We start from the raw sequence: 26,218 nt of genomic DNA, 5'->3' as shown, positions 1-26,218 counted from the left end.
GATTCATTGAAACACTCGAGTTAATATTTCAAGCCCCCGATAATCAAGTCTATTTTGGAATCACCAGGTGGTGATTCCAAATGATTCCAAAATAGATTTGATTGGCATGGATAAGCACTGCTTAGGCACGTACGACACTAAATAAAAAAAATATATTATGTGGATATAGCTTAATCTAATTCTCGATCAATCACCTCAGCTCAATCTACAGGAGGACAGATCATGAAGATCCATAATTATGCACCGGCGATGCCCAGGTGCCATTTCATTTAATGCGATGATCATCGCTCGAAAATGTGATACATCTGGCCCCGAAGGCTCAGCCATGAAGTGCTTTAATTAAAATAAATTAAAGCCAACCCGTGTATCAACAGAATCGTCTGAGCTCCAGCTTAGGGCTAGCGATGTATCGTGTCGATCAATTGACAACGTGCATTGTATTTTGTCAGGGATATTCTGAGTAGTGTTCACGGATTTCGAACATGATGACTTTACGGTCCTACTGACAAGTAGTAATGTTGTTAGAAAGTAAGACATTAGAATTTTCTCGGATAGGTACCATCACATAGGCATGCCGCGACAGCATCTCACTCTCATAGATGACAAGTGTCAAGTCATATATACCACTAGCTACTCCACCAAGGCTCCGATGTACAAGCCCTGGTAGATACAGAGATGAAATCTTACTACTGAAACACACACAGGCACAGTCTAGAAAATTCAATAAAGTTCATGTTATGGACATCTATAACAAAACCAAAACCAGACCAGACCAGACAAAGGTCGGGGTATCTTAAACGCCTTTCGAGTGCGACGATAAAAGGAAAGACGAGAAAAGGATAGGGGGAAAAGCAAACGCTAAGAGGGAATGACTGATGCAGGGAAAGAAAATCAAAAGTACAATCACCAAGCCACCCCACATATACATGATATACACAAGTCGGGTCAATAAAGTATAAGTTTATAGAAAAGTGAAAAAGTGGAAAGTGAAGAAAAGGGCGGAGAAAGAGAGAGAGAGAGAGAGAGAGAGAGTAAGTTCGAGATAGATAGTTGAAGAAACCACTTCATTTCAGTTGGCCTTTCCGAATAGATCCAAAGCCCTGACTGAAGAGCTCGTGGATCTCAACTGATCGTCGAGGCGCACATGGGCTTTCGGGAGTAGGCCCATTCTGACCAGCAGCACTGCCATTCGTGGTGATCGCAGGAGGTGGAGCAGGTACAGCTTGAACGACCTGACCAGCAACTTGACGGGCGCGCTCAAGATCATCATCCAGCTGACGTTCACTATCAACACGAGACGAAGCATCGGAGCCACCTTCAATCTCAATTTCCTGCGCGGACGGTTTATGAACCGGGGAACTGCTCATAACACGAGGTCGAGATAGAAGCTCTTGGACATGTCGTTCTCTCGCGTCCATTTCTTCGTTTTCGCGAGCGATTTCAAACGAAGATCTCTTGGTTCCACGGTCCCAGCCTTGTTGGAGTTCTGAAGCAGCGGCTTCTTCGAATCGCTTCCGGATGTCCAAGTCCTGCTCGTATTCCTGGAAGATGTCGACGTCTGTTGGGAAGAAGAGAGCGCGCAAGGTAGAAACTGTCAGTTCGAAGAGAAGGACCGCTGTGACGGAAATCAGAAGAACCATCCAGAAAAGAAGATTGTGGCCGACATGGTGAAGGAAGTTATCAGGCACGTCATAGACACCCTTGCCGGACTCTAGTTGATAACGCTCAGATAGAATGATGTTCCAAAGAAACCAGCCACCAACTGAAATGACAATCACGATGGCAGAGAGGTATGTCTTGTTGTGGACCTCAAGAAGCTGAAGCTTGAAATTGATAACCACAACACAGGCGGAGAAGGTGAGAAGACCAAGTGCAAATGTATCGATGTCGCTAGGGTTGATGTGAATCATGCCAAATAGACCGTACATGCAGAAGAATATGATGATCGCTTCACAAGTGGCCATGAACGTCCAGCCTAGCCAGAGGCGGATGTTAAAGCCACCATGTTGCTGACCCTTGGTGTAGAGTTCTGGCACGGCAAGAAGCGTCGAAGCCGCAAGGTCTTTGGTAAAGATTCCCAGGAAAATGACGCAGAGAGAAGTGAAGAGAGTATTGAACATACTCAAACTCCACGACTCGTACAAACTGGTTCCAGTATATCCATTCCATCGCTGATAGAGCGCTTGCGTGAGGTAGAAGAGCATTTCTTTCCAGAAAGTGCCCAGCGTATACTTGCATGCGCGCATGTAATTCCAGCGACCGTGAACGAGAAGCAGTTTCAGCAGGAAGCGGAACTGCGCAATTGAGTAATCGGAGATACGAGCTGCCTGCAGGCCTTCCTTGCCAGTGATACCAATTCCAACGTGTGCCTCCTGGATCATGGCGATATCATTGGCACCATCGCCGATTGCAAGAGTGATGGAATCCTTAACGTGCATGCGAATCGACTTGACCAAGAATGCCTTCTGTTTCGGGCTAGCACGACAGCAAATCACCGAGTCAACCTTGATAGCAAGCTGGAAGAAGCGCTCGCGCATGGCATCGTTGCCCTCGATAGTCGACAAAGTCTGTCCATCAACTACAACAACGGAATGGGCAACTTTGCTGCGGGTAATATCCTGAGTAAGGCGATTGATCGTTTCTTCGACATCGCCATTTTCATCGTCCAGGATGGTCAAAGTCGAATAGTCTTTGACCAAACGGCAAGAATGTCCGACGTTGATAGCCGTCTCCCGCTTGTCACCGGTCAACATCCACATCTTGATATTAGCACGGCGCAATTTGTCGATCGCCTCAGGGACGCCCTTCTGCAGTTTGTCTTCGATGGCGGTTGCACCAGTCAACTCTAGCTGCTGCTCAATCTGCTCGCCAACCATCTCAATTTTCTGTTGGCGGTCGACAATACTGGTGCTTGCCTCGTGATAGGCAGTCTTCCAGTTCTGATAAGTCGCCTCGTCGAGAAATCGGTGGCCGTAAAGCAGAGTTCGCAGACCATCAGTGGCGAAGTCGTTCAAATGCTGGAAGCATCTTTCAAAGATAGCAGCCTCATTCACAACAAGGGCTTCTTCGACCAGATCTTCATCTTCCTCCCCATTGGTCGAGCTTCCAGAATCCGAAATCGCAGCTGAGTGTCGTCCCATCTGCGCTGAAGGACGAGGGCTATAATACTCAGCGTCATCACGGTTCAGAACTCCACCCTCGGTCTCGCGGTCACGGAGCCAAACATCGATACTTTGACGCAGGGTAGAAGCGTGGTGCCCCGAAACCGACGAGCGACGACGAGCGAAGCTAGGTCGACTGGCGAAACTGTTTCGGACACCACTATCTTTGCGACTCTGGTACTCGCTATTGCGACGGATGATTTGATTGGCCTCAGCGGCCTTGCGCTTGCTGACTCGACGTTCGATTTCGGCAGCCTTTTCGTGGGCCAGATCGGCCTTCTTAAAGAGTCGCATCAAAGTCGTATCAGCACCTTTGCACAGAACACAGATACGCTGATCGGGCATGCGAACGACGGTTGACATGCGCTTACGTGCGCTGGAGAATTCAATGACGTCCAGGACCTCGTACTTTTCGTCCACGGCTGGTTTGGAGCGTCCGTTGGGATGGTTGCGAATGGTAAGAGTATTGGACTGGCGATCGAGAACAAGGTAACCGAGCTCCTGCGCGGCCAGGACCAAAGCTAATTCGTCTGGCGAGGCAGCTTGGAATGTAACGGAGCCATTTTCGTCTTCTTCTGGAATACACGTGTGACAGAGGGCGATAGACAGAAGAAACAGCTTGGCCTTGCGGGCGAATATTGTATAAGGCTTGCGTTGGATATAATCGATCATCTCGGTTGTGCGATAGTTGGCAGCACGACCATAGCGTCGCAGAGCATCTGCACTAGCGGATACATTAGAAGGACGGGGAGCCATACGAGCCTCTGACACGTTCGACTTGCGATTGGCAGCCTTTTTGCCTTTCAGGTTCCGCTTCTTGTGAATGAGCTTGTGGTGGTCGCCCTCACGAGCAGCCTCCTCCTGTAGGTCAAGGTCGTGAAGCCAGGCTGTGCCTGCAACACTCATCTTGCGGAAGCGCATAGAGTTATTTGTCAGGGTACCGGTCTTGTCTGAGAAGATATAGCTGACTTGACCAAGTTCTTCGTTGATAGTAGAAGTGCGTGCCTCGAGAGGTGTGTCTGTTTCCGGGTCGTACATGTCGATGTCGTTCAGCAGAAACATTTGAACAACCTTGACAATTTCCATACTGACGTAAAGCGAGATGGGGATCATGGTATTGAACATGATGAGGAACGATGTAAAGATCGGGCCATATTCAACACTTGCATCCGAGAGGTACCAGGAGCGTTGCTCCACGTCATCCGACCAGAACTTGTAAGCAATGGTGCAGACAGCAGCGAGAATGAGGACCAGAAGAACAATGAGCATGACCACACGATTGACCTTTCCCTGAAGAGCAGGTTTCTTAATTCGAGGATTTTTGTTCGCGTTCATGCGAATCTTGCACTCCTCGCCAGTGTATATGACCATGCCATACGCAGAATCAGTATTGCGCAGAATACTACCACGATAGACGATCTCATTGTTGGTGAGAGGCAGCTTCTGCTGGGCATTGACGGTAACGTGGCCATCGAATTTGTAAAGGTCGATATTCGGGTCTTCAACGACGAAATGGAGCGCATTGCTAATGATATCGTCAACTGTCGCGCAGACCTTGGCAACTGGCTGCAAAGCCTGCTTATTTTTCAGATTTGTCTCGCCATCCAGGGCCATTGTCTCGATATAAGCGATTCCGTTAGGGCCATTGGCATGTAGCAGGGCGAAATCCGCAGGAACAGGTTGGTCGCGCTCGAGCTTGATAACATCGCCAACACGAATATCCTGCCACTTCACCTCAACCCAGTCATGGGCCCCACTGGCCATAGACGCACCATCCGTGACAGGTAGTTGTCCTGGACGAAGAACCCAGGCGTAGCGATTGTTTTCTTCCTTATCGAGACGATACCGACGCCAGTCATCGAAACCCTCCTTGCCCATAGAAATACCTACAAAGATCAAGAGCGGTACCAGAGTGGTATAGGTTCCTGTCGTACTTAGGCCTGGGATCATCTGCAAGATAGCAACGACCAGGAAATAGAAATTGGCCAACTTTGTGAACTGTGCAAAAAACTGGCGAGGGAAAAAACTCCAGAAACTGTACCGACTAGAGCGAATCCAATTCCCGATATATGGCTTTCCGGTGCGCTCATCGGTTAACGAATCCACTAGCGAAGGGTTCAGATCAATATGACGGCCATCTTTGGTTGGAGGGATATCTTTGATGCGCAGGATGAATTTCTCCATGGCTTTTAAGAATGCCTCAGCGCGAGCCATTATGGCGGCTCCAGCAGCCTTCTGTTTGTTCCATTCGCCCTGTGCCACGGACACGTATTCCTTCAATGGTCCGTCTGAGGGGTCAGATGAAATGTATGTAGCAGCCTCTCCCTTAGAGGGCGGCTCATCGTCAACCGTGGGAAGCACATGCAATTCATCTTTTTCTTCAATGGCGCTGGGCGCATTGGCTGTGGGGGCATTGGTGATCTCGGTCGAAGCACGGGGAGAAGCACGGGGACTGGTATCGGGGGAGGCGGGGGGTTCATCTTGATCGGGAGTCGTCTGAATGTTCTTGTTGAAGATAGACCGACGAAGCGAGTAACCACGATTTCGCGATCGAGACCGACCGTTGGAGGCCTCTGGGCTCGGTGGTGATATCGGAGAGAGAGTCGCAGACGCGGAAGGATTGGCGTTCGGGGAAAGGGGTGAGGTTGGCGAGCGTACAGGGGATCGAATCGATGGTGGCGCCAACCCCGTATCAATAGTCAGACCACGCGAACTGGGACGACGGTCGGTATTTGCATTGGCACCAGTAGTGCGATTTACATTTGCGTTGGCGTTGGCGTTGGTATTAGCATCGCTGACACGGTCATCGATCGACCTTTCGATATCGGCGGAAAATCGTACATGTTGTTGGGAGATGCGTCGTCCTGAGTCGGACATAGTACGTGACGAGGCCAGCGAAGGGCGTCTCACAACGTCCGGCTGTTCATCGGGTCGAGCATTCACTTCATTGTGGTTGGTCATGGCGGGAATGCGTCGTGGACCGTACCTGCGCGGAAACAAACCCGGACGATCGGTGATCGTCTTTTTGTCTCGGGAAAATCCGAAGGTGTCTGGCTATTGCAAGTAGAAGCGCTCGATCTAATTACAAGAACTCCAGGCGAGAATTCATTCTCCCTTAGACCACATCGGCGGTAAGGTGGTGCGAGTGTTGCACTGCGGTGGGTGGGTGTAATAGAGTTGGTGTGGTGTGGTGAGGCCGCGCGGTCAGATCTCGAATCTCGCAGAGATTGCAACAGTCCGACAATCGGGATGGTGAAACGAGGGGCTCAGAGAGAGTGGGGGATGAATAAGAGTGTATATTAAAACGAGAGTAGGAGGAGAGACGAGAAGATGTTTAGAGGAAGAACTGAAAGGGGCGAGAAACAGAGGAAAAGAAAAGGAAATGAACAGCCAAGAAGAAGAGAGGCAAGGCAGTGCCGAATGCGGCAAGTGGCTTGAAGCGGAGACGGGCAAACGCCTCAACACTACAAAATATACATTTACATAGTACATTTGTGTGTATAGTACAATTGTAGACTACAAGGTGTGGTTATAATTGTGGAATGAAAGACTGATCCAACAAATAAGAATACAAATATTTGCCTGATCCAGAAAGAGTCAACTGTGGTGAACGGTTTTAGTGGAGACGGTTGCATCTTCATCTAAACAGAAGAGGGCACAGCACAGCCTCGTGGATTATTCTTAGCACCCACGCGTACATTCTCAATGGGACATGTACATAGTTTTTCACACGCTTTGGGGAAAAGCCACCGGCTGCGGTGATAGGCTAACTTTAAGTTGAATTCCCCAAATTTGTACATAGTATGGTACCCTTTGGAAAGGGAGAAATAGTCCCCACGAAAAGAAATGTTCTTTCAGAACGGAAGTGGATCTCGCATGCTTCCAGAACCATGTCGGCTCTCATTTTTTGGTGGCAACCTAATTTGACTTAATTTGCCCGTCCATGAAACTATGAGTGCGTGTTGTGTGTACATACATAGTGCTATAGTATGTATACGTGGCCCCAAGTGGTGCGGCGCACCACCTGAAGCCACTTGACCTCTTAGACTCCTTGGCAATTGCTGATCTTGATCGATGCACTGTCATATACTCTAGAATACGGAGTACATACATACTGGTTCATGGGGCTGAAGGGTGTTCTGCACAGACTCACCGCCAACTTGGTCTTGGGAGTACCATTTCCCCCACCATTCTATGTCATGTCGGATACAAAAAATAAGGTAATCCACTAAACTACATGAAACATATCATACTATAAGTTCAAAGTCAAATCAAAGACAAATAAAATTCAGAAATTGAAAGATCCCATGCGATTTAAAAAGTGGATCAGTCAAAACGCCAGGCGAATCCCAGTGACGTCACTAGTACCGGCGCGGTGGCGGAGGATACGCGCCAGTCGGCGGATACCCTGGGGCTCCTCCTGCAGGATGCGGCGATGACCCGCCATATCCATGCGGCTGTGGCGGTCCATAGCCATGGCTGCTTGAGCCTGAGTACAGTTGTTGTTGTTGTTGTTGTTGCGGTTGCTGTTGTTGAGGAGGATAACCGGGCTGTGGGCTATGTCCTTGGGGAGGATAGCCTGGTGGAGGAGCTCCAGGAGGTGGTCCATATCCACCAGGTCCAGACTGACCGGGACCAGGTGGTGGTTGACTATATCCGCCATAAGATCCCTGCTGCTGCGGTGGTGGGACAGGACGACGAGAGGCCTTCTCATCCTTGGTGTCGTAAGAGGAGTCGATGGCACCGAGCATGAGCTTAGCACACTGCACAGCCAGAAAAAAAAGAAGCGATCAATAAGAGTTCCGATATATTCAACGAGAAGGATTGAAAGGAGGGGAAATGGTATACATACCCAAAGTTCACGAGTCAAGTGGACTGGCGGGTTGGCTCGAGACATTTCATCTTGCTCAACTTCGAAATCTTTGGAAGCATATCGTCAGTAGGAATATTCTCTGAGACAATATTACTGAGCAATGAGGACTACTTACTCGAAGTGCAATCAATCAGATGGCCAATCTGCGGATCCTCATCCAGATCTCCCAAGAACTCGCGCGCACGCTGGTCAGTTCCGACTTGCGAGAACTGGAACGCAACCGCACCACGGCCATATCGAGTACGCGAGGTCTCTTCGACAGCATACCGAATGGCATCGCCCACCGTGCCATGAGGCTCACCGGCTGGCTGACCATCGGTAATTGTGATCACCAAGACAGGCTTGTCCAAACGGTTGGCCCGGGCTGGACCCACGATCATCGGCTCAATCACCTTGTTTCTCAGGTTGGTGCCGAGAGGGGTCAGTCCTGCGAAGCGAACCCGGCTGACGAGCTGGTTGACATCCTCGGCGTTGCGGATGCCATCACCGCTCTCGGTCGAGTTCATGAAACGCACGGAGATACCATCCTGGTCGAAAGTCGACGCAGCTGTTGCGACAAGGCCGAGGATCTGTCTTAATTGATCTTTGCGCAAACCCTTTTCTTCGAACTCAATTGAGCCACTGTCATCCACGAAGAGAATAACATCGAACAAGGAGAGTTTCATGACATCGGTCGCAACTTCCATAGGCACAGCCCATTCGTGCATCAGCTTCTGGAGTCGAGCTGGTGCATCGTTCACCAACGACTGAACCAATCGGTCCAGACGTTCAGGTGGGTAGAATGGTTGGATGTTCTTCTCTTGGATGGTGCTGATCAAAAGCTGACGATAAGCTGCGACCTGTTGCGGGGTGGCTGGAGCAGCCTGGGGAGGAAATCCACCTCCAGGTGGTCCATACTGTCCACCAGGAGGTCCAGGTGAAGGTCCAGGACGGCCACCTTGAGGGGCATATCCAGATGGGGGAGGGCCTCCTTGGGGTGGATAGGACGGAGGGGCTTGACCCTACAAGAAAATAAATTCGTTAGCATGTACCGTTCTTCCGGTTTCAACGTGACGCAAACTCTGTCGCTCATGAAGATACAAAGAATGACGCAACGATCAACAATATGCAGGGCTCATCTGTACATAGGGTGGTTGCTGTCCAGGGTATGGAGATGGTGCTCCAGGATGGGGTGATTGTTGTCCGGGGTAAGGCGAGTGGGTGGCAGGTGGTGGTCCAGGGGGATAGGGTGACGAGGACGGTCCTGGATAAGGGGCTTGTTGTCCGGGGTATGGCGATCCTGACGATCCATAGGGCTGGCCCTGCGAGGATGGTGGCGGCGGTGGTGGTGGACGTGCATAACCTTGACCCTGCTGACTCTGCGGTGCGGGGTAGCCTGAGGGTTGTTGCGGAGGAGGTCTATTGTAAGAACCTGCGGGTGGAGGAGTGTATGGCTGGTAGGGTTGAGCAGGTGAGCCGCCGTACGGAGGATATGCTTGATATCCCTGTTGGGACTGATAGGGTCCAGACATGATGTGGTGGTCGAGTAAGATGCCGAAGGGGGGTAGTTGGAGGGGTAAGACGCGAAATTTCGAAAATAGGCAAAACAGAAACAAAGTGGAGTGTGGGGGGGGGGGATGTGAAGAATCAAAGAATCGGGAAGAATCAAGAGGATAGTTGCAAAAGGGAGCTTACCGATCCCTGAGGAGGTGGAGGGGATCCGGGATATGCTTGGTATTGTTGCTGCGGTGGTTGCTGCTGCTGCTGCTGCAAGTCAACCAGTTGCTCTCTCTCTCCGCCATGACGTCGCCGGACGGACTGATCTAGTATTGACTTACATATCCACCAGACTGTAATGCAGGAGGAGGTCCTCCTGTATATCCCGTAGGGGGTGCACCGCCGTAAGAACCACTCATGGTCTGACTTGTCGGCGGATTCTGCTGATTTTGCTGACTAGCGGCAATTTTCGCGGCGAACTGATTGATTAGCTGGATTCGAGATGATGATGAAGTAGGTATCTGAGGGAAGGAGGGTAAGTGGAAAATGAGAGAATGGGAAGAAGGCTTACACCCATGACTTTTAAGGTGAGGATGACTTGAAGAATACAAAAAATTGAAAACGAGGCAGAAATGCAAGTTGAGGAAGTACGAGAATGACGCAGTTCGATCAGGCGCCATCCAAATGAGGTAAGACTGAGGCTGTGCGGTGGAGTATTTAAAACTGTTAGAGTACATTAATACAGTATGTATACTTTAGCATACTAGTCAGCAGGAATTAATATTCAAAGTTATGTTAAATTATATCATACAATCAGACATACCAATAACTTATATAGAGCATGAAAGAAGTACTCGTGGATATACTCGTAAAATACTCTCTACAGTGATGCAGTGGACTTGTATTGTACCTGGCCCACCTGCTCCACCCGATTAGATTTGCTGATCTATACAACTAACAGTGACTTATAGTGTACTACTTGTATACCAATAACTTGAATATAATATCTAATTGAATATCATGTACTATGCAAATTGTATACAACTAATCCCAACCATGGAAGTATTCCGGGGAACACGGTCGACTTGAACTAATTTCAACCCAATGAAGATGCCCTCTGATGTCACGCGTACATCCTCCCTTCATTTTTTTTGTTTGCCTGCGAGTCATCAACACTGCTTCCCCCTTCTTTTTCCCAGTCCTTTCTCATCTTTTTTTTATCTCCGGAAGACAACCATCTACTATCCGTGGTATATCTTTCATCTATCTCATATTCAACTCTCTTTCCCAACTTCAGTTTCCCATCTCCCACTTCTCTCTTCATCTCCACCAAACCCCTACTCTTCCTGGAACGCCACCATGTCCACCCCGGCCTTGAGGCTCGGAATCCTAGGTGCTTCTGAGTCTGTTCAGTCCCACCACTTACCAGCTTTACACGCCCATCCCACTCGTTTCGAGCTCACCATCATTCATGATGCTTCCACCGCCATCTTGCAGCATTGCCAGAAGCGCTTCAATGTCTCGGAAACCACCAATTCCCCTTCAGACGTCCTGAATCATCCAGATGTCGACCTAGTCCTCAACCTACTACCCTTCGAAGATCATGAGCAACACACCATTGCGGCTCTTGAAGCCGGCAAGCATGTCATGGTTGAGGTCCCTCTAAGTCTTAGTATTGATGGTCTCCGGAGGATCCGTGCTGCTTGCAAAAAAGGTGCTGCCAATTCCCGCTCAGAAGGGGGACCCAAGGTTTTTGTGGGATGTGCTCGTCGATATACTCCCTGTTTCACAGAGATCTTCAAAAAGGAACTCGCCTCTATCGATCGGATCTACTATGCACGATGTCGAAATATCACCGGCCCACTAGCAACCCCAAAATTGTCCACCACTAACGGTCTCAACGATAAAACTATGAATCTGAGTCTAAATGGGACTAGCAACGGCAACTTCAATCAATCTCTCACTGTTCCAAACACAATCATCAACACAACCAAATTCCACACCCTCCTGACAGACATCTTCGGAAACACAGACGACATCACCTCCGACCGAGTCGCCTTCGCTCGATTCCTCGGTACAGTAGGCTCGCACGACCTCTCACTAATCCGAGAATCCCTCGGATTCCCCGACGCCGTAGCAAATATTGCCATCACAGATCCATTTTACAGCGCCATTTTCCACTACACTCACGATGCAGAAGATGAACACCCCTTCACAATGCTCTACGAAGCCGGCATTGACTCTGTCCCGCGCTGCGACTCACATCTGACCGTCTATGGCGCTCAGAAAACCGTTAGTCTGGAATATGACTTTCCATGCCCGTCTGCCTGTGGTGATGGAGCCATGCGTGTAATTGTTGAAGAAGCAGAGCATCCTTCAGAAGAACACACTCCCGTCAACGCTTCTCCTGCAAATGGTACCGACGGAGCAAATGGTGCAAACGGAGTTACCACCAATGGAAAGCCTCGCGTGAAGAGAACGGTTATTACAAGTACCGTTGCTGAAGCCTACGAGCGGCAGTTCGAAGAGATGTATTCATTCTTCACTGGTGGTGAAACTGCAAAGACAGATACCAATGACGCATTGAATGATCTCAAACTAGTGCGCATGATTTTCGAGCATTATGATCGACAGTGTGGTACGATTCGAACCCCTTTGGGCTAATTTGATATCTCATGTATGTTCCGCGTATTCGGTTTTCGGGCTCTTTTCCTTTGGGAGCCACTGTTTGGGCTTTCTCCATGTCAGCAATTCTTTTGCGAGTGAATATCCGGGGAGCTAGGAGCTGGAATTTATCCTTTTACCCAAGATCGTTAGGAATTTCCAAGAATGTTAGCCTTGCGCCGCCGTGTTCAGTTGCTGTGAATTTTTTCTTCTATCCAGTTCTGCAGGGATGGATCCACCAAGGGCCTCGTATATAGACAATTTCCTTAAAGAAACTGAGTAAATTGTCTTAGCGAATAATCAGGATAACTCGTGGGACCATTTGGTGACGATAAATCGAATATAAGTAACCCGTGGGCCCTTGGCTACGGCGCTCAATGGCACGCAATCGGTGCAGTCAAAGTCTTGTCAGAAGCACCCTTCCCATTGCTTAGACCATCATCCTTCCGAAGCTAGATGAGTACAGCTGTACTCAAATTGTTCAAGTTCTCTGTCTTCTAATCTTATTGGATCTCAGCCATAATCCAAAGTAGCTACCGAAGTTAATACCAAGATATCGGAGATAAAATGTAATACAGACAGACTTTGATAATCCAAGCATGAATAAAAACGGGAAATAGATAATCATTCAAATAATTAGTAACAGTGGTTCTAGTAGTAAAAATAGTGATTATTTTTACAGCACTTCTATAACTACACCGATTGCGTCTATTGAGCTCCGTACCCCGGCCCGATCTAATCTCGGAGTCCGTGGCGAAGGCCGAAGCTAATAGATTGTCGGGGTGCATACATCCGTAATGAATCACATTACAAATCCTTGAGAGCCCATCGTTGGATTTTCTCGATCTCCGATGAAGTCCGTTTCTATTCTTTTCTTCCTTTCTTTTGGAGCCCATGATATGATTACTCTTTACAATGTATAAATATGAGGTACTGTATCATCTTGAACATAGACTCCATCGCAGATCATCTCAATCTATCCTCGACCAAAAATAGCCTTTTTTCTAGATCTAATTCCATCTCGAAAGAGCATTATGACACAGTTTATCAAGAACGTTGCGATCGCAGGGGTAAGGCCAGCCTCCAGATTGGGATCTCACAACTTGAGTGTATTGAGGCTAACAAGCTACACAGGCCAGTGGAAATGTTGGGTCTCAGATCCTCGACGCCCTGCTTAGCAACAAACAATTCAATGTCACAGTGCTTAGTCGCAGTACCAAGTCCTTTCCAGCCGATGTTCAAGTGAAAACGGTTGACTTTTCCTCACTCAATGAATTGACCGCTGCACTAGTCGGACAAGACGCCGTCATTGATAGCACTTCCTCGCCGGACGTTGAAACGCCTGTCCGCTTCATAGAAGCAGCAGCTCAGGCGGGCGTTTATCGCTTGTTCGTTGACTCATCTTCGCTATAAAGAGGAACTTGGTAACACTCACTAACGCTGTACTCCTTCTGTTATTTAGTATTACTAGCGACTTCGGACTCGACCCAGAACTACCAGGAGTCCACGATTTACCGGTCTTCGCCCGGAAAAAAGCCTCTTACGAAGCAGTCAAAAAACAAGCAGCCGAAAACCGTATGACTTATACGCTAGTATCCTGCGGTGCATTCCTCGACTGGTGTCTACTAACCGGCTTTGCCGGTCTCAACTTTCGAGAAAAGAAAGCTTGGCTCTTTGGCGATGGAAAGAATGTGCATCCATGGACAACGTTGAGAGACATTGGTCAAGCAACTGCCAATATCCTCCTGCATCCTCAAGAAACTCTCAATCGTCCTGTTTATATTCACTCTGTATTTGCGTCGCAGAGTCAGTTATTTGAAATTGCGAAGGAGGTTACGGGTGCAGATTGGACGGTGACGTATAATGATATGGAGCTTCTTTTACAGAATGCTTTGGAAGATCTCGAGGCTGGTCGTATTAGTGATGCTAGTTTTGTGGTGCAGATTCAATATTGTCTATCTAACAAGGCCCTGGCACATCCTTGGAGAGTTGACGACAATTATCTGGTTGGTTTGGAAGAATGGGATCTGGAGAAGGTCAAGGGCTTGATTCATGAAATTGCCAATCAAGACTAGGCTGAATGATTCAATGGTAATTCCTATATAGTAATGATAGGACATGTGGATTGGACCTGGAAGTTATTTTCAAGTTCATCAGTTAGTCATAACTAATTTGTAACTAGTGTTTATCAAGAACTTCACTCTAGTTCGAATGAACCTTGAAAGTCAAGGTTTAATACCAGTAGGACTGCCCATCAACGTGAAGACAGTCAGCATCCTAAATTACAGAAAAGAAGTAATATCTGCGAAGAATTTCATGCATCAAGGCTTGTGCCCGAGTTTCATCTATGCAAAGACATGACATGTGCACTACCAATAGCGCAATCTACTACCGCTTCCCCTTCTTTTTCTTATTTTTGTTGCTAGATCCAGCATTTCCTCCCCCAGTAGTCTTCTGTGCAGAGCTATCGAGGCTCTCATTAACAACACCACCTTGGGTTCGTTCAGCAGCGCGTTGCTTGCCCTTCTTGCCCTTAGGACGGTAAGAGGAGCGATCGCGTAGAGGAAGCCAGCGCTCAGGGTCAGGCTTCTTTGATGGATCATAATCCTTTGGCAAACGGGAGTGACGGACACGCTTCTTGATTTGTCCGTCCTTGTCAGTCGCGGTACGCTTGCGGGCCTTGGCGAAAGCCGCTGCTGCGACGGACGCGGAGGGCATGATTCCTGCGGACTCCAGGGCGGAGATGTCGACATCACCGACTAGCTCATCAACTGCGGGAAGACGATCGAGCTGTGATTCCACCTGCGAGTAGTTCAGAGTTGCCTGAGATGCGACGTAGCCGGCGATAGCGACGCGATCGGTAGAATCTTTCTGGTGCAGGGATCGGAAAATCTCGCCAGCCGCAACTAGGTCGGCCTTGTCGTCAGAGTGAAGCAGGGAGGTTGCGGCGGCACGGAGGAGAGTAGCTGAGGCTTCAGGTTTCTTCTGCCAGTATGCAGCAGCTTGGCTCAGGGTAGAACGAATCTGGACTTTGCGTCCCTCGAGCTGATACAATGAGACGAGGGCGCTAAGCAGACCAGGGTTGAAACGCGCGTCTTGGTCGGCTTCGGAGATGGACTCTTCGAGGCTGCGTAGGGAACGTTCCATCGCTGTAATAGCGGAAGTTGTGTTACCAGCCTTAACATAAAGCTGCACCACCGTCAAAAGGAGTCCTAAGTCCTTCGGCCGGCGCTCCAAGAGAGGGACAATCTTCTTCAACGCTTTAACGCCATCTTGACCCTCTGCATGGCCAGCGGCATTATATACAGAAAGGAGATTGGTGCTCGACTCGGCAGATGGGCAAGAGCTCTTGGAAAGAGCCTTAGCCGTTGACCGAACCATCCCATCATACTTTTGAACAAGAAGATCTGCGGCGTGAGTGTTACCCAACAGAGTCTTCTCTTGGAAATCGAACAAGCGATCATTGTTGATCGCGTCTGGTGTGGAGTGCAAGGACTTATACAAGATGAAAGGATTGACTGCGGTTTGGTTGGCCAAGACGATGTTGTTTCGGGCAATCTTCTTCGTCGAGAGTTCAGAGATCCTAAATTAAAGGTAAGCATATACTTCCAACTGAGGTGATAGCTCTGGTCAACTCACTCGTCCACGGAAATTTCCTTCAAGAGTGACTCTGCCTCTTCATTCTTGCCCAATCGAATCAGCACGTAAAGATGCTGTACGGCAATTGGAAGCAGCTCTGCAGCGCGCTCTTCAGGTGTGAGCTCCTCCGATGTCTGACAGATATCTGTATAGCAGTCAGAATACAATCAAGGATGAGACACAATTCATAGAAACTCACTCTTTGCTCTATTCAAAAGTACTTCACCCTGGGGTAAAGCTCCCCTCGCAATGTTCAAGCAAGCAGCATTGAATGTTGTCTCAAAAGACTCCAGATCCTCTCTCGATGGCCTCTCGTGGCGGACATATTCCGGTTCGCCCTTCCACTGGAGCTGGGCATCGGTAGCCCACGAATTGATGCTCAGGTCATTTTCCTCATGGCGATGGGATTCCTTATCTTGGGACAATTTTTCGTAGAGACTGGCGGCACGGCGGAACTGCTCAGCCCGATAACTCTATTCGGAGAAAGACGATTAGCAATGGCCAATGATTTACAAACTTCGATTCTTGGTAACATACCACCTGCGCTTCAAGGTGATCCACACCACGGGTCTTCTCAGACCGAGATAAGACATCAAGGGACTCGTCCAACTTCCCAATCTTATACAATGAGTATGCGTATTCGAAGCTCGCCCGCTTCTTCAAATCGTCGCCACCAGCCTCAAGGATGCGGAGGGCATCTTCGTAACGGTCAAGTTTCAGCAAGGCAATCAGCCTAATATGATGAGCGTGTATATCGGACTGATTCTTGGAAAGAGAGTCGCTGCAGGCTTGGAGAACTTCCTCGTGATCGTCAATCGTTGCCCGCTGTAGGAGCGAGCTCAGCGATTGCGCGACCATGGCGGGGCTGCACAAGGGAAATCTGAATCAATCGAGATTGTACAGATAGATCGCACTGCTAGCAGATGATTTGTATCGAGATGGCTGGGAGTACTTGCACAATCCTCCGTTGATTCTCCACCTCCGCAAGACCAGAGTGTGCGGAATCCATCCTTCCCCATCGGGCAGTCTTGCGCATTGCACTGCACTGCCCCGCCGTAATGTCACGTGTGTTTATACACTATACTACTTCGGGGCGAGACTGGTTTGCTCCTAATTCATTATCTCCTTTCCTGCTTTTACCTACCCTTCTAAAAAACAAAACAAAAAAAAGGAAACAGAAATCCATCCAAAGGGAGAGATATTCTTCATTGTTCGGTCGCACAGTCGTACGAGTGGGCGAATATCTTGTCATATAATCGCGCAATCTTCGCTCACACGAAGCGCAAACACTTCGTTTCATTGCAGCAAATACCACGATCCCTGTACCCAAAGTCCATGGTGTTCGCTGGGAGGGAAAAAAAAGCCGTGGCTATTACGATGGACTATATGCATGGCAAAGGACTTGATGAAGTTTGAAAATCTTTGGATACCATTCAAAAGATTTCCATTACTAACGAACTCCATTTCTATATAAATCAACTACGCGGTTTAAAGGGGGATTATGTTGGAGCTGTCGATCGTGGGAAGGCGATAATTGGGCGACGTATATCTATGGAAGGAGGTCCATTTGATACTGAACAACAATTCAACGAATCTAATTGGGGAGATCTTGTTCAGTCAGCGCCAGATTTACTACGGCATTATGCTAAATATGCACTTACGGATGATCATGAAATTGTTTTTACTCATGCCGATATCTCTCCACGGAATATCCTCGTTGAAGAAGGCCATGTTATTGTAATCCTTGACTGGGAAGACGCAGGTTGGTATCCAGCATATTGGGAATACACTCAGGTGCTTCGGCAGCTAAAGCTAGTACCTGACTGGCCAGAGTATATATCTCGTATTCTTCCTCCTAAATTCGAAAGAGAGTATGTTGGCATGTCTTTCTTAGCTCTCATCTTGAGCCACTAGCTGGTACACAAGCAACCTGTGTTGATATAATGAAGGTCTTACTACTACCTAGTAGTAAAGACCTTTTATAGAGCCTTAGGAAGATTCACCGCTCTGTACTATAGGGTGGTGAATCGAACAATCAGCAACCTTGTATTGGAATACCTATTGGTATACAATCAGCAATATGTGATATTGCCGATTGTTCGATTAGTGATGATTCTCATCACTCGTGTCACATGAGTGTCCGACTTGCAACGATTGAAAACAAATCCTATCTCTCCTGGATGCGTCAGTCTCATTCAAGAACCGCACCGGCCCATCTTGGTATTAGCGAGCTCTTTGATTTGAGTTATCAGAACCGGACACGCATCCAGGCCGACAATTCCACAATGCGACTGAACTTTCATGAATTCAATCATATAGAAAATGGCCGGAAAATGCTGGTAATTACGGAGGGAGTGAAGTATCTTGACCTGGTTGAAATTGGACTGCCATACAAAACTTATTCCGTTCTTGTCACAGGCTTTCAAGAGGTGGATTCCAAGACCGGTAAAGTTCTTTTCGAGTGGGACTCTGTTCCTCGGGTATCTCTGGGTGAGACCAGTCTGATGCCAGAAAGGACTGGGCCTACATTGGATGAAAGCGAGGCTTTCGACTTTATGTGAGTACACACCCCAAACCAAATGTTCAATTCTCCATTCGTTGCTGATTCACATAGGCACATGAATTCGGTTGATAAAAATAATGATGGAGACTATCTTGTCTCAGCAAGACATACGGACACAATCTATAAGGTATCCGGAATTACTGGAGAGATTATTTGGCGGTTTGGAGGGAAGACAAGTGACTTCGTCCATGAAGGGGGATTCAACTTTTCCAAACAGCATGACGCACGATTCTTGGAATCAAACCGCACACATACTATCATCTCGTTCATCAACAATGCCGCTAGCAATGTAGCCCAAAGCGCCTCATATTCTTCAGCATTGGTCATTTCTCTACATACTGCTGCGGTGCCTATGACTGCTACCATACTTTCTCAATATGACCGGCCAGATAGAGGGCTTACCAGGAGGATGGGTAATGTCCAAACACTCCCCAGCGGCTCCAGGCTTGTGAACTGGAGCCAGGGAGGCTATATTACCGAGTACGGCCTAGATGGTAAGCCAGTCCTTGAGGCAGGATTCGCCACGGATCGTTTTGCAAGTTACCGTGTATATAAGCATGAGTTTGTTGGAAGGCCGTCATATCCTCCTACAGTGCGATCATTTGCCTACGGGCGAAAGCAATCGGCGGCGACAACTGCTTGCTATGTGAGCTGGAATGGGGCTACTGAAGTTGCTTCATGGAGATTCTACTCTCATGAGAAAGACAGCGAGATCTCACTGGGCGAAGTGCAACGTCAAGGCTTTGAGACCGAGTTCATGTATGATGGTTACAAGAAGAAAGTCAGCGTGGAAGCTCTAGACGCAAAGGGCGTCGTGCTAGGGCGATCAAATATTGAAGACACTGTCCGGCCAGGCATTTGGATAAAGAAAGACTCAGTTACGGAGGATATTGTCGCGCATATTCAAGTTCCTGTGGTATTATGTTTTATTCTAACATTCATCTTGATGGCGGCTCTCGGTTTTATCACCGGTGGGACCCTGAGACCTTCGTGGCCGGGGAAGAGGAGCGGTTACAAGCAGCTACAACACGAGGAAAATACCGAGGAGGTTATTTAAATAACCAGCCCGAGAAACATTGAGCACGAATTCTATTCACCCCTCCTCGAATACATACTTTTCTGATAGAGTGGTTGATTGATTAGTCTTGGTTCGCCCTGCTCATCTGGTTGGACCCTGAACCCTGAAAAGTCTTAGAACGATCAGCCTTGCGACTAGCACTAAGTTAGAAATCCTTGAGACCCAGTGCGAGCTCGGTGAGCGGGTCGAGCACAGGGGGCAGGGGTCAGATCTGCAGGTCGATCTTCGGAGTAAATAAGATTGCGTGAAGGCATAGAAATTTCCGATGAGCTGTGGTTGTACTTCGGGATCCAAAATACAATATCTAGTTTCTCGTCTTTTTCTTTATCGAGATCATGACTTGGCTGCGGGGATAGATGGAGAGAGAGCCTTGGGGTCCAAGTTAGTGTTCTTGGTAGCATCTGGTCCGCAACCGGGCGTGGTGACGCGTGGACGTGGAGCTGAGCAGCGGGTGGAGAGCGAGTAAGAAGTCGCAGGACGTTGGCGGACGGCTTGGCATCGGCTATGTCTCTACTATGTACAGTACAGCAGAATACCATCACTATAGGTATAGATGTAGGATAGTATTCTACGAGTATCCGGTAATACTATAGTGGAATTGATTGAATTATAATGTCTATTTATTTATATAGCAATAATCACGAGATGCCATCAATCGCGTAGTCATTATCCTCCATCATATGTGTATACAGTTACATGCGCACGTGACCCCACGTCATGCCCCTGTTGAATTCCCATGGAACTGCGATCGTCCCTCGCTCTCCCGTCTCGTGTCCATCTTTTCGCGCTGGAGGATTTTCGCCCTCTCCCATCCTTCTTCTCCATTCCTCCTCCTCGGTACATATCCTCCCTTCCCCGTGGATCCCAGGTCCTTCTGTTCGACTTCTTTCCGCGCGCCTCTCTGCGCAATGCGGATATTCTCCAGGTGACTCTTGCGTACAAGTACATAAGATCCCGCCGGGATTGAAAGTCTCGCCCCAGGAGCACAAACCATGCTGTTCAACCGGGATGGGGCCATCCCGGCCTCATGGGCCTGGAAGAGAATCCTGCGTTTCGTCGTCATCTTCCTAGCTGTCGCTGGTTTTGCGATGTTGCTCTGGCCGTCTCCTAAGCATCACGCCACCCCGTTACGTGCCCACTCCAACATTACCATTTCCTCTCAAGTTAAATGCGATCCCGATGCCGACATGTTACATCGTTTGGATATTAAAAAATTGGCCGACTATACCCGCCGGGAGATTGTGGTGGAAACCAACTCGGATCCGCTTGCGATTAAACAAAAAGTCGAGCAGCCACTATGGGATACGAAACTGCAGGGACCTTTCAGTCAAGAAACTGAATTGGTGCAAGACGGCTGCTCAGTCTCAACTCCGCTTACTCTCCAGGTGCCTGTACCTCCCAAGACTGTCGACGCATCGCACATCGACTTTGGCGTGGCGACTACTGTTTCAAGGTTGAATGAGTCGCTTGATCAATTTGCTCATTGGGCTGGTTACACGCGAACTCGGATTTTTGCGTTGATTGAGCCGGACGAGACGAAAGTAGCGCTTCAGCAGGTTAAGATTAAGGCGGAGAACATGGGCATCAACCTGTTCGTCACGGAATCCGAGGACGATTACCTACACCGATATTTTGCACTCATCTCCATATTAGAGGGAAACATGCGGGAGCAGACCAAATGGGGCTGCATTATTGATGATGACACTTTCTTCCTCTCCATGCCCGCATTAGTTGATGCTTTGGCCGAATACGACGATACGAAGTCCTACTATATCGGCGGTCTGTCGGAAGGACTTCCCCAGATTGCTGTATTTGGAATGATTGCATTTGGAGGCGCTGGCGTTTTCTTATCGCGACCTCTGCTGACCGACCTCGGTACTGTATACGACGAGTGCCAGCAGATGACCTTCACCGGCGACCGCCGTATCGCCAATTGCATCTATCAATATACCACAACGCGCCTGACTGTGGACCACCGCCTACACCAGCTGGATCTGATGAAGGATGCTTCGGGTTTCTTTGAGTCAGGCCGTGAGGCTCCTCTATCGGTTCACCACTGGAAGTCTTGGTTCACGGCCGACATGCCCAAGCTGAGTGTTATCTCTGACCTCTGTGGCGAAACTTGCTTGTTACGCCAATGGCAGTTTTCCGATGGTTGGATTCTAACCAACGGGTTCTCCGTGATTAAATATTCACTTCCCACAGAACCTGGGGACATTGCGATGGAAATGACCTGGGAACCGCACAATGGCGCTACGGATGAGTCTTACCTGCACGAACTTGGACCGCTCCGCCGTAAAGACGATGACAAGGTTAGCTATCAATTGACAGATGCCTTGAGCGAACCTAACGGCCGCGTGACACAATGGTACATCCTGCGCGACAAGGACGGTGACAAGGTCTTAGAGCTTTCATGGCGAAAGCGGTGATGAAACGATTTAGCGTTTCTGATGTTCTACTTTATATACGCTTCATTTCTTTGCATTGCTACCTTTTTGGGTCACCGGGGTCAAGTTCGACCGTTTCTCAATTGCTATCGGTCTCTTGTCTCCCATTTCATCAGTCCGGCGCTTGGTCTTGGGCTCTTTGCATGGGGTTCTTGTTTATAGATCGGTGATACACCTTTATGTCTACACTGTTATAATGTTCTGGGGACGGACTTAATGTGACATGGAATACATGCGGTTGCTCAACAAATGATATTTCAAGTAACCTTGGGTGACGTTCTTCCGTATCACCCTGTACTACGTGGTATATGTACGCTGCCCTGGTGGTAGCAATCAACTTCTACTAGTAGCTTGGTGTACCGATTTACCCGATGTCCATGGATATGAGTACGAAAGTGTATGTTTCCGGATTTCAGCTCGTATACTTGGTTGAACCAGTGCTTAGTAAATAGTAGCTACTGCTGTGTACGAGGCTCCTTAATAGGCAAAATAGATAATGGAAATCGGGGCTTCGAGTTATTTTTCAATAGCAATAACAACTTGAAGGATAGTAAGACATCAGAGGAGCACGGTTTACTAAACCGTGCTTAGTAGTTACTCCCATGCACAGAGAAGCTTCCTCAGTATCAGCAGGCTTCTGTCTACTGCTGGGTGATGAAACCAGAAAATTCATTCATCGTCGAACGAAATTCCAATCTAAGGAAACCAACATTGGCTTTCTTAGAGCGCTTCTTGGAGTGCATCCCAACTGGGATGAGACTCGCATGCTTGAAAGATGACCCGTCCTCATCGCGGCCTGGCAGGACAGGCCGTGTATTTCTAGATTTTCCAAGGTTTTCCATCTATAGCGACATTGGGATTGCTGCAGAGTTATAGGCCCAGAATCCTGGTACATGGAGGTCTTTAACGCTATTAATACTAGCAAGAAGATTGGCAAAACTTAATAGAAGCAGGACCAGATAGAATGATCTATATCGACTACCTTAGGATGGTTTCATGATAGTGCTTTCCAGGGAACTTTGTTGGGGCACCTCTCGTGAGAACTGGATAAAGTACATAGATAATACCTATTATCTACCTGCTTTTCAAATCCTAGCTCTGTATACCTATACGGATACCTATCTGTATAGGTGTGTCGTACCTACGACATATCTGATCACGCAAAAATATATCTGAAAGTATCAGATACAAGGTAATCTTCGAAGCTCTGGGACTTGAATTTGATCTCACCTCAAGTCATCATAATTTTTCACCTCGAGATTAGTTGCTGCTATTAGAATAATGTACTACTAGTACATTTCTGTTCTGTTCGGGTGTTAGTAACACCCGAACAGAACAGAACAGGAAGCAAGCAAGTCTCCAGCACTAGTTACGTTTTCGAAGAAATTAGCCCTTCTCAACCTTGAGATTGGAATCGGCTAAGAAATGAGACTGAGGATCCTCAAGCGACAAAATTTGTTGAGGTAATTTCATCAAGCCCTTGATGGAGTCCAAAAAAACATGTCTCATTTAGCGAAACCAACAACACTTTTACCAATTTCCTTCATACTCCAAACTCCGTGACCAAACTCACCCCCTCGAAACTGAGAACGTCATCCTCCGTACGTCCGATGTATAAAATAGATCTACAAGATGACCGTGCGCAACTACGATCCCAGATTCAATTTCAAGTGTCTCTGAATCGACTCAATTCTGAGCTAGAATAACAAGCCCACTTAGTGTCATGGCGTTTTTAGCGTCATGGTGTAGAAGAATGAATGTCACCGGTGCAGTTCTTGTGGCTACAACACTACGTCGCGAGATGCCGCCATGATATTTCTTATTCGGATTCGCCGGGTGTTTGGTTATCCATGGTGAATATCATCTTGCTTGGGGATAGATAGTACGGAGTACGATGTAGGAATATCCTAAAATGGAAAGGTTTCACGACGGGACGGCTTGCAAGAGAGCGGGATCAGATAAAAATCCTTAATTTCTTTTTGTCTTATTTCATGCTCGTATTTTATAGGAGACGCCACATGCGATAGAAATCGGTGGCTCAGATCTAGAATATGTAGGTACACGTTGATGATTGCTTTTTCTTTACGCAATCGTTCATGCATCGACACTGCATTTTGCGAGGTACAGTGAGGTACCTGCGTGTCCACTCCCGCTCTGAAATTTCTCAAACGAAAGCCCGATTAGCGAAATGAAGAAGGGCTGATCGATGGAGTGGATTGATTCGAACTATTTGATATGAAATGGGTCACGATGGAAGATGAACGGGGCCAGTGCACGATTTCCCCAGTGACATCATCCAGGGGTCGCTGGTCCAAGCGTGACCGTTGAGGAAGATGAGCCATGGGCTTATGGTTGATCATGTTTGTGTTATTAAAAATGTGAAGTACACTTATGGAATAAAGGAATGATGCATTACGCAGCAAGGATACATAGTACTGATAGTATCGATCAACTTGAAATAACAAAGGGATTGTGCCACGCGTGTCCAGGGGTAATTCCATGTTCTACTAATAGAAATATGGAGACTAGCGCGGTTTTGATACACCAAGACACGTCTCAGCCACAACCATGTGGGCAGTGCGTCGGACGAACAGCCAATCGAAAGTTGCAGAGGCGGATGTGGCCGGCGTATTTGAGGACCTGTTAGGCATTTTGCATTGCTGGTGCTGGCAGTTGGTACTGCGCGATGCTGATTATCCTAGATATGATTGGCTCGTCTTAATTTTGAGACCAGGTTTTTTTATGTACTCGGTATATCTTTTTTAATTGCGGTTTCCGCCACGGAACTAAAGTAACTTCCCTGTTCTCGAGACTATTCCTCAGTGGTTGGTATGGGGTGCAGATGTGGCTTTCTTCATTTTCGTCATTCGGGTTGTACCTGTATATGTAGTACATACATATATAGTATACTCTGCACCCCAGCTGGCGGACTGGCCACCAATCTTGGGAAGGTCTCTGGGAGGACCGGGAGACGAAGCTGCAGCTGGAGCTCATTCCCCAATGGCGGTACTAACGGTTGTCAGGGGGGGGTGTACATAGAAGAGGGGAAACAAAGTTGATCACGACAAAAAATAGGAAGTATCCAAGGAGGTTGGACCAATCGACAAGACTAGTTGTCCCGGTGCCCAACCACTAGAACTTTCTCCTCACCCTTCCCCCTCTCCTTCAAGCCCCCTTTTCTCCTTTTTTTCTTTCATGGATAGTCTCGATCCAACCCGGGTCGAGCTTGTTCGGGGTACTACGGAGTAGGTAAATAAACGAAGCAAGATTACGATGAATACAAGTGTCATTCCTCTTCTCCGAATGGCCCGGAGAATCAAGTTCTCCCCGGGACCCGGCCGGTGGAGTTCACATACGATGTGCAAAGTAGGGCTTGGACCCAGTGCATCCGTGTAAGATGTGTAAGATGGGGGCGGAGGGGGAAGAAAGTAAACAATGATCACTGTTTACCCCTTAAGATTGCGTCTTGCTTCCATAGACCTTCGAAATCCTTCTGGTAGCCTTCCAGAAGGTCAGGAGAAGGCTTGGCGGGACCAGTGAAGAGCGATCATTCAGCCCTCTATTCCGTCTGTGTGGCAGTGAAGTGGATTATCTAGAGGCTGAACTCGGCCGGCGTCTCTTAGCGTGTCCCCAGAAGGGAAAAAGGGGCATGGACGAGATGGGGATTTAATTACCGACGCCGGACAAGGGGATCCACTTGAGGGTTGGATAGATCGTCAGGAAATCTCACCACACAAGGCTCCAAGTCGTGGAAGGGGAAATATTGATACTCTATGTATGTACAAAAAGGTTAGATCATCTTCTCCGTGTTCCATATGCCGCATGTGGCCTCGGGGAGAGGTTGCACGATGATCAGGGAGGGCAACAGAATGACCAAATGTTTCTTGTTTCACCAAGAAGATGTCAGGAGCCGCCAGGCGTCCCGTGTAGATTTGCAGATTTACCGGAAGAGGTCGTTCATCTTCCGTACTCCGTAATCGTACTCCGTAGCAGAGGAGAAGGGGGAAAGAAGGGGCCCATAGAAACCTTCTAGAAGGAAACGCATGGATCAATTTAGTCTTCCGCCGTCCGAGTTGGTTAGCAAATAGTGGGATAGTGGGAACAGACTATCGAGATGGTGAAGCACATCCCTTTGTCCACAACCCGCATTTGAAGATCATAGTACAATACTCCGGTACAGTAATTGCTTCATCGTCCAATTGCATAATCTTTTGTCACTCGTTGTCGCACCATCACCAGGAGAGACATGCATGTCATGATGTCCACTTGTCCCGTTTCTAGAAAATCCCCCCTTTTTGTCTCTCGGTGCAGCAGAAG

The 26,218-nt window shown here is 48.1% G+C and overlaps 9 protein-coding genes across 9 annotated transcripts; 5 read left to right on the top strand and 4 right to left on the bottom strand.

Annotated features, from left to right (window-relative positions):
- Nucleotides 1-1,064: 1,064 nt before the first annotated feature.
- N7469_010338 (aminophospholipid-translocating P4-type ATPase DNF3) lies at nt 1,065-6,122 on the bottom strand (the record flags this gene model as incomplete). Its single annotated transcript, XM_056649243.1, has 1 exon — nt 1,065-6,122. The coding sequence occupies one exon, from the start codon at nt 6,120-6,122 to the stop codon at nt 1,065-1,067; it is 5,058 nt and encodes a 1,685-aa protein (XP_056496374.1).
- A 1,400-nt stretch (nt 6,123-7,522) lies between these two features.
- On the bottom strand, nt 7,523-9,545 carry N7469_010337 (uncharacterized protein; the record flags this gene model as incomplete). Its single annotated transcript, XM_056649242.1, has 4 exons — nt 7,523-7,924; nt 8,014-8,081; nt 8,150-9,035; nt 9,159-9,545. The coding sequence occupies 4 exons, from the start codon at nt 9,543-9,545 to the stop codon at nt 7,523-7,525; spliced, it is 1,743 nt and encodes a 580-aa protein (XP_056496373.1).
- Nucleotides 9,546-9,655: 110 nt separating this feature from the next.
- N7469_010336 (uncharacterized protein) lies at nt 9,656-10,087 on the bottom strand (the record flags this gene model as incomplete). The annotated part of the gene is made up of 3 exons (XM_056649241.1): nt 9,656-9,777; nt 9,852-9,989; nt 10,082-10,087. The coding sequence occupies 3 exons, from the start codon at nt 10,085-10,087 to the stop codon at nt 9,679-9,681; spliced, it is 243 nt and encodes an 80-aa protein (XP_056496372.1). The 3' UTR covers nt 9,656-9,678.
- A 782-nt stretch (nt 10,088-10,869) lies between these two features.
- On the top strand, nt 10,870-12,174 carry N7469_010335 (Gfo/Idh/MocA family protein; the record flags this gene model as incomplete). The annotated part of the gene is made up of 1 exon (XM_056649240.1): nt 10,870-12,174. The coding sequence occupies one exon, from the start codon at nt 10,870-10,872 to the stop codon at nt 12,172-12,174; it is 1,305 nt and encodes a 434-aa protein (XP_056496371.1).
- A 1,034-nt stretch (nt 12,175-13,208) lies between these two features.
- Nucleotides 13,209-14,249, top strand: N7469_010334 (aromatic alcohol reductase; the record flags this gene model as incomplete). The annotated part of the gene is made up of 3 exons (XM_056649239.1): nt 13,209-13,244; nt 13,309-13,562; nt 13,637-14,249. 3 exons carry the CDS (start codon nt 13,209-13,211, stop codon nt 14,247-14,249), a joined length of 903 nt encoding a protein of 300 aa, XP_056496370.1.
- Nucleotides 14,250-14,562: 313 nt separating this feature from the next.
- Nucleotides 14,563-16,671, bottom strand: N7469_010333 (signal recognition particle subunit SRP72; the record flags this gene model as incomplete). Its single annotated transcript, XM_056649238.1, has 4 exons — nt 14,563-15,757; nt 15,814-15,958; nt 16,013-16,286; nt 16,351-16,671. 4 exons carry the CDS (start codon nt 16,669-16,671, stop codon nt 14,563-14,565), a joined length of 1,935 nt encoding a protein of 644 aa, XP_056496369.1.
- A 200-nt stretch (nt 16,672-16,871) lies between these two features.
- On the top strand, nt 16,872-17,727 carry N7469_010332 (phosphotransferase family protein; the record flags this gene model as incomplete). Its single annotated transcript, XM_056649237.1, has 3 exons — nt 16,872-16,878; nt 16,985-17,223; nt 17,254-17,727. 3 exons carry the CDS (start codon nt 16,872-16,874, stop codon nt 17,725-17,727), a joined length of 720 nt encoding a protein of 239 aa, XP_056496368.1.
- A 371-nt stretch (nt 17,728-18,098) lies between these two features.
- N7469_010331 (uncharacterized protein) lies at nt 18,099-19,433 on the top strand (the record flags this gene model as incomplete). The annotated part of the gene is made up of 2 exons (XM_056649236.1): nt 18,099-18,370; nt 18,428-19,433. The coding sequence occupies 2 exons, from the start codon at nt 18,099-18,101 to the stop codon at nt 19,431-19,433; spliced, it is 1,278 nt and encodes a 425-aa protein (XP_056496367.1).
- A 1,013-nt stretch (nt 19,434-20,446) lies between these two features.
- N7469_010330 (glycosyltransferase family 31 protein) lies at nt 20,447-21,883 on the top strand (the record flags this gene model as incomplete). The annotated part of the gene is made up of 1 exon (XM_056649235.1): nt 20,447-21,883. The coding sequence occupies one exon, from the start codon at nt 20,447-20,449 to the stop codon at nt 21,881-21,883; it is 1,437 nt and encodes a 478-aa protein (XP_056496366.1).
- Nucleotides 21,884-26,218: the final 4,335 nt, after the last annotated feature.

Source organism: Penicillium citrinum, assembly GCF_028827155.1.
Source record: "Penicillium citrinum strain IBT 23319 chromosome Unknown utg000009l:1.0-4274883.0:1.0-4276374.0, whole genome shotgun sequence".
In the NCBI taxonomy this organism is placed as follows: Eukaryota; Fungi; Ascomycota; class Eurotiomycetes; order Eurotiales; family Aspergillaceae; genus Penicillium; species Penicillium citrinum.
Note: the sequence above shows the minus strand (reverse complement) of the source record. Positions and strands in the feature narration are given on the sequence as shown.